Genomic DNA, 7,275 nt, shown 5'->3' with positions numbered 1-7,275 from the left:
GGGGGCCCGCGGAGCCGGGGAAGCTCGGCGTGGGGCTGGGGCTGCCCTGCACCAAGCGCCTGGCCGGGCCCTTCTGCCCGCTCACCAGCGCTGGTTTCCCGGTTCCTGCATGTCCCAGCGTTGCCGTGTGGCAGAGGGAGCCCTGCCTCAAGGATTTGAGCCTCAGCGTCCATCTCTGGCATCTTTTGTGTGTTTTTTTCCATGAAGCTTTTTCAAACGCTGCACCTGAGTTGCTCAGGAGAGGATGGGCGCAAGTCTCCTGGCAGCATCTGCCCGCAGGAGGGCAATCGCTCGAGGAGTGCCGGCTCCCAGGGCAGTGGGGAGCAGCTCTGGGGGGGGTCGAGGCATGAGATGATCCAGCTGTTTCCAGGGGATGTGCTTGGGGGACCCCAAATCCCCTCCTGACGTAGCATGGCCTAAAACGGTAGCTCGAAGGCATGGCATAGCCTGCTCGCCTTGAAGGGCTGTTCCAGCCTTTTTCTTTTTCCTAAACTTCTGGATTTTCACATTGTTTAAAAACGCTGATGTGGACCTCACTGTGGTGGCTCTGTGGCTGCCGAGCTCAGTGCTGAGCCCCTGCAGCCTCAGGGCTCCTGCTCAGCGGGTTTGCCCGGACAGATCCGTTTGAAGCTACCAGAGCAGCTTTTTGCTGCTTTTTCTGCCGCTGGAACTTGCACAGCCAACACGCATGGAAAGGCTTTTTTGTCCCGTGTGGATAAATGAGAAATTTTTCCAGCTTTTAAAGCATGGTACAAGCCAGGCGCATCCTCTCTGGACCCCCTGTTTTCCAGAGCGTGTCCCACCACGTCCTCCCCCAGCAGGACGGGGGGGGGTGAGTGGGAGGAGGCAAAGCCCAGCCTTCCCCCAGCGACTGTGGGCAGGAGGGCAGGCAGCGGACGCCCAGCCCCTCTTTTGGGAGTGGGAGATGGGTGCTCTTTGCTGACCGCCCCACACTCTGCTGAGGATCTCATGTCCAGCTCACCCTCTGGTCTCCAGGTCATGCTGGCGTATCATCCTTGGGCTGCAGGAGAATTTTTTTTTTCCCCTTTATATCTTAAGAAAGAAATACAATTGATTCACAGAACGGCCGGATAACGTAAAGCGTGTGTGAGTGGTACGAGGACCCTGGAATTAAAGCAACAAGGAGAATAAAGGATGCTTCTTTAAAGCACATACAAGCGCGGGACTGTTGGTTTTATAGCCCAAATCCCATTGCTCTTATTTCAGGGCAGACGGGCAAGCTGATGTACGTGATGCACAACTCCGAATACCCCCTCAGCTGCTTCGCTCTCTTTGAAAACGGGCCCTGCCTCATAGCAGATGCCAACTTTGATATCCTTATGGTGAAGTTGAAAGGCTTCTTCCAAAATGCCAAGGCGAACAAGATAGAGAGCCGGGGCACCCGCTACCAGTACTGTGACTTCTTGGTGAAGGTGGGCACGGTTACAATGGGGCCCAGTGCCCGTGGGATATCTGTGGAGGTAAGAATCATCTTTGAAGGTATGAAATACAGCCTACAGACAGGGGAAATGCCATGTTGGAGGCTGGATGAGAAATCCCCCGTCCCTTCCGTGTCTTGATTGTAGTGCTTGTTGCCGGTAGTTTGTGCTAGATGCATTCATGCACGCAGCAGGCAGGGTATTTAGCTCTTTTTCACGAGAGGTTTTCGTTCAGGCAGGTACTTTGGGGCTCAGCTGCAGCTAGAGAAAAGACTGTCACTCTAGCGTCAATAAACCAAGCCCTGAAGGGATGCTGTCAAACTAAAAAGCTGCTTAAAAGTCCTGATGCACAACCCTGGTAGCGCACTTCAGGTCAAGAACCATACCGAGGGGGACAAAACCACCTCTTCAGCTGCTAATTCGATGCTGATTTGGCTTTTGCTTTCTTTCCCCAGCTCCAGCAGGCAAGCTGAGGCAGCCCTGGGAGAGCAGGGCCCTCCAGCCCCAGGTTCTGCTCGCACGGTGCGGGGATGGTCTTCTCCTCACCAGAGAGCTTTTGGCAGGTGTCAGTCCTACCCCATAGGCGTGCCGATCCGGGTTGCTGCCCCATGGGGTGCACCGTGGGCTCAAAGCCTGCCATCAAACCGCTTCCGCGCTCTCCGCTCAGTGCTGCGACTGCTGATGAGGCTCGAGAGCGTTGGTTGCTAGCTGCCGACGGGCATTTCCCAGGGTGGAAGCTGGGCTGAAGCGCACTCTAAAGGGAGATCCTTCAGTGTACACGAAGGGGCATGGGAGGATCTAGGAAGGCGTTTGGGGAGATGGTTGGCTTAGGGCAAGTGTGAGGCGAAGGCTCACAAGCCATTTCAACTGGGCTGAGAAACATCTCCGAAAAAGCCAAGGAGCTGGGCTGCGCTCTTATGGGGAAGGGCAAAGCAGAGCGAGTCAGACTCCAGACATCTAGGCGCCTAACAGTCTTCAAGATAGCTGAGAATTAGTTGCTTAAAAGTCCTTCAAAATCAGAGCTTATGCTTTTGTAAACACACAAATCCTGTTATCTGATCTACAATTAATAATCACGCCACGTCTGCTCAGGCAGGTGTTCCTAGCCAGCAGGGATGAGGATTGAGAAATGGCTTCACTGCACTAAACACAGATGTCGTAGCGTCAGCAATTGACCTGGGCTTAAACAGAAGCTTGTTTTACCCTAAACTTGAGTTCAGGACCAGGTCTGCCAGGCAGCCTGGCTGCTTCTGGTTTAGATTAGTATTTTTTTCAGTGTTTGCATTAGGACCTACTCCTGATTTGGGACCAGATTTGCATTTAGTAAAATGCTTCAAGTCCTTGAGTCCCACAGCTTTTTCCAGTACGCTCCCGAAAGATGGCACAGCCACACGAGTCAGCAACCTACCAGCATGTGGGAATGAGGTTTGGTTTTGAACGGGGTAAAGTTAATGTGGCGTTTGAACCAATGTCCCAAGACCTCTGGTACTGGGGATTTAATAAAAGCAGTGCCCTTACAGGGTACGTTTTGCCTCCCCTTCCCTTTTGAAGGGATTGCTTGCAAGTTCCCAGCATGTCCTGTTCATTTATATTTGTCCATCCTTGTTACAAGCTAAATATTCTCAGCTGTTTTTCTGAAAAGCATCCTCTCTCCAGCGAGGCAGAGAGCGGTTATTGCCCCTGCCACCAGCTTCAGGGCTGTCATTTCTGTTGCCAGGTGGAGTATTGCCCCTGTGTGATAGCCAACGACTGCTGGAACCTGCTGATGGAGTTCATGCAGAGCTTCATGGGGAACCACACTCCCGGTATCCCGTCCGTTTTTGGCACCAAGCATGACAGCATCTACAGCCCGGCGGACACCATGGTTCAGTACATGGAGCTGTTCAACAAGATCCGCAAGCAGCAGCAGGTGCCTGTAGCAGGGATCAGATGAAAGGACTCCCTGGAGCCCCGTTTAGAGCGACTGCATCCTCTTTTCTGCCTGCCCATCTGGATGAGGAGTCCCTCCAAAAAGTGGCACCAGAGGCAGCCCAAGGTTTTTTTTCTTCTCAGTCTCTTTTTTTCCCCTGTTTCAAAGCAAAGTTCTTGAACACTATGTGTATTTCTTGTTATCCTCCTCTGGTTTTGAGCACGCCTGGGATGGTTCTTAGTACAGTGCTTCGTGCAGGGGATTACTGTTCGTCAGCAGAAGGAAGGAGACGGAGAAATTCCAGCCAAATGCATGCAAGGGCGGAGCTTCCTTTGACTGCAAACAGCTACATGAGAGATTTTTTTTAAAAAAAATTCTTTTTTAGATACCCATGTGAAAGTGTCTTGTTACTTTTCATCAAAATAAAAAGCTGTATTTTGTGAGGAGATGGAGTCTTTCCACACAGCAAGCGTTGGGCTGTTTTGTGTTGTCTATTTACAGCTTTTGAAATTTTCTGTTGCGTGGAGACAATTCTTCAGCAGAGTTTTATCTTTGATTTGGTTCAAGAGCTTTATACCCCTGAAGCAAACTAATTTCCCTGTGGCAAAATCTACAGGAATTTTTGTATTCCTATTACGGGTGTGTTCTTAGCTTGCCTTCATCTTTTATATCTGATGGGAGTATTAAAATCTCCTACCGCTCAGATGATACCAATGAAGCCTCGTGATAAATAAATAAATAAGCCTGGTAGGAGCCCTCTCATGCATTGAAAGAGAATGCCAGCCGCTTTATCTCATCATTTGAAAGGTAGGTAATAAACATCCTATCCCTGCGCACCATTTCTCATTTGAGAAATCCTGGTGACTTCAGCAGATTTAATAGAGTAAGAAAGGATTTGGGGAATAAGAGCCAAAAATTTATTACAAGACTTAATGATGTGATATCACTTGAATTTTCTTTTTTTTTGTGATGATTTATTTTTACAGCAGGAAAACTGGGGAAATTCGATCCCTTTTGAGCTATCTGTCCCCTTGGTTTTACATGTTCAGTATCTGTCTAGCTTGTAGCTGTCGTTTTTTTCTCCTCCTCCCCATTCCACCCCCTGCTTGGTCTTAGAATAAGCAGAAAAACCCTCATTCAGCCACCAACCTCTGCGCTGAGCTTCCTTGGTGGTTCCTGGGAAGGCTGCGTGTAGCAGGGTTCCACCTCTGCAGTCCCGGACGTAAAGGGCAGATGTAGAGAAGGTCCAAGGATGGTTTTGGGAAGGGAGGTTTGCGAGGATGGCAGTGGGCTCCTTCTGAAGGTGCAGCATGCGTCTTGCTCGCAGAAAATATTGTTCGTTCCTTGCCAGTATGTGGGTCTCAAAGATTCTGAAGAGCAAGCAAAACAAATAGATTTCTCCTAAATAGAATAGTTCCTTCTGAAGCAGTGGGGAGAAAAGCTGGTTTGTTACTTGATTTGCTGGCTGGTGGAGAACTAGTTATTTAGATATGACTTATTTGTGATTATCATTTATACCTGTAAGCCTAATTAACTGTTAGAGTGCCTAGAGCTTTTATTGTGGGCATTGAATAAATTTAATCAGCACCGGGTCCAGAAAGATCTGGTTAGTGAGCCATAATAAATGACATAATGTACCGTGTGTTAGAAATTCCAACGTGCTGAATATAGTGAATATTTGCAACTCTTAGCTCAAGTTCATGACATGGGCACTGACTTCAGTGGGACTATTAATTTTCAGTGATGAAAATTCAGTGAGAATCTGACCTGCTGTCGTTCCACGTAGTTAAGTGTGGCTGGGAAAACTTACAAAACCGAACTGTAGTCTTTGTAGGGATAGTTATTTCGATCCTGTTTCCCATTTTAAGTCTTCAGGTTAAAATAAAAAACCTTTGAATGATCAGATTAGTCATGCTGAATGTTGCTAATGCTTTATTAATTCCCGAAAGATGCATTCTGTAACCAGAGATGTCAAAACTCTGGTCACATGTCTTAAAAACGTAAAATGTGTGCTGGAATCTCTGGGGACTTCTTTGCTCTTATTAATACATTGTACTGTTCCTAGAGTAATAAAATGGGACCCCTTGAGCTCCATTCTACCTTCAATTACACCATTACAGCCATTGAGGTCTGGGTTTCCAAGTGTGTAAGGACGGGTAGGATTTAGCCCTTTTATGTCTTAGCAAAAAAGTCTGTTGCTGTAACTGCATTCTGTGATCGAGGGGATCAGCTGCCCCATGAGGGGCTGCTTTTACTCTGAGGCTTTTCACCTTCTCGATGGACAAAATAAGTGTTTTTTCAGTCATATTAGCTGCAGTAATCTGCCTCATTTTGCCCCCCCCCCAGCATCAATATGGCAGGTTAACGTGGCTTCGAACATGCTAGTCTGCATCTTAACAAGTCTTCAGGGGGCTTTCAGTTGTGTTACATTAATGGATTGAGCCAGTGTAATTGAAAACCACCCTAATTTTGCCTGTCAAGGCATGGTCTGGAAGGTTGTTTTCCTGTTGCTCCCTGGTGTTTTCTCAGAGAATGCAAGATCTAGAGGGAGAGGCTGCCAAGCTGTAGTACTGTACCGCTGTGGATCCTTTTTTCTGCTTCCACACCTCCCAAAAATCATGGGCAATGTTGTTGCTTTCTGTGAGTTGAAGCCTGACCTAAAGGGGACTGGGGATCTTGGGGACGAGGGTCTCACCCTTGCATTGTTGTAGCTTTCCTAGCTCTAAGTAGAGGCTGGGTGACGTTGCTAGGGTCACCAACACTTCAGTGGCAGAGAGAGAGTCCAAGTCTCACTGCCACCCTGGGGATACTGTGGGCTTTTGTTCTGTTTTGTGCTGTGGTGTTTTTTATGAGGAAGGACTTACATAGCAGCTGCACCCTGCTAAGCTTTACAAAGAGAGTGAGGACATGAGGGCCTCGTTAATCTTCAGTTCTAATTCTTAGCAGATGTTACAGACTGAGGGCTCATTCCAGTGGGGAGCTGTTGAAGAGTTGAGAGGTGTGTGACTGGATTTCTGTGCAGGTATGGGGGTTCAAAACAGACCAGGCACAGGTCACAAAGGGAAGGTGTAGAGAAAGGACGACAAAGCTCACGGGAAGTGGAATTTGTGGGAAGGCTGGCTGGTGAAGGAGACCACAAGGCTGTGGAGTGTCCTTGTGCCATGGCAGAAGAAAGCAGGCTCCTACCTGTTGCAGTAAATTGCAGTGTTTTGCCTCAAAACTTACTAGGATAAGGGGGGAGGGGAAGGGGAACACTTTGTCCCCGTGCAAATGAATTGTGTCTGTGCCGCCACTGACCTGTGCTTCGTGTCATCAGTGCTGCGCAGTCCATGACTGCTTGCTTGCAGCTTTGCCCCGGCTCAATGCTGCCTAGAGAGCAGGACTTGCCGCCGCTCCCTGGCAGGTCCCCAACAGTACCTCCTGCAGGCTGCAAAAAAGTGAGTTGTCCCAGTGGGTGCGAGTGACTGCCAAGCGTGGCTGCCCCTTGCTGGGGACAGGCTTCTCCCCCCCGCCTCCATGCTGACGTCCCTTTGTCTCTGACAAAACACGTTTGCATCCCCTCACAGCTCCTGCAGGGTGGCGAGGAGTGTGTGACCTTAGGGGCCTTCCAGTCACTTCTGGCAAAGGCCACTATGGCTTGTGGGCCCTTGTCTGCGTGCCATCACTGCTGTGACCTCAGCGGCCCCCCCATCACTTCAGGGGCCCTGTGGGGTGCTGCTCCCTCCCGTCACCTCAGGGTTTCTGTGGGGTGCTCCCTCCGTGACGTTATGGGCCCTGTGGGATGCCCCCCCCTGCCACCTCGGGGACCGTGTCACCTCAGGGATTCTGTGGGGTGTTGTTCCCCCCCGTCACCTCAGGGGCCCTGTGGGGTGCTCCCTCCCGTCACCTCAGGGTTTCTGTGGGGTGCTCCCTCCAGGACGTTATGGG

General features: G+C 49.8%; 1 protein-coding gene across 1 annotated transcript; it reads left to right on the top strand.

Moving 5' to 3' along the window:
- Nucleotides 1–77: 77 nt before the first annotated feature.
- Nucleotides 78–3,816, top strand: MED20 (mediator complex subunit 20). Its single transcript, XM_009638216.2, has 2 exons — nucleotides 78–1,481; nucleotides 3,157–3,816. The coding sequence occupies exons 1-2, from the start codon at nucleotides 1,245–1,247 to the stop codon at nucleotides 3,370–3,372; spliced, it is 453 nt and encodes a 150-aa protein (XP_009636511.1). The 5' UTR covers nucleotides 78–1,244; the 3' UTR covers nucleotides 3,373–3,816.
- Nucleotides 3,817–7,275: the final 3,459 nt, after the last annotated feature.

Source organism: Egretta garzetta, unplaced genomic scaffold (genome assembly GCF_000687185.1).
Source record: "Egretta garzetta isolate BGI_Z169 unplaced genomic scaffold, ASM68718v1 scaffold105, whole genome shotgun sequence".
Lineage (NCBI taxonomy): Eukaryota > Metazoa > Chordata > Aves > Pelecaniformes > Ardeidae > Egretta > Egretta garzetta.
The sequence above is the reverse complement of the archived record's forward strand: the minus strand, read 5'-3'. Positions and strand labels throughout refer to the sequence as shown.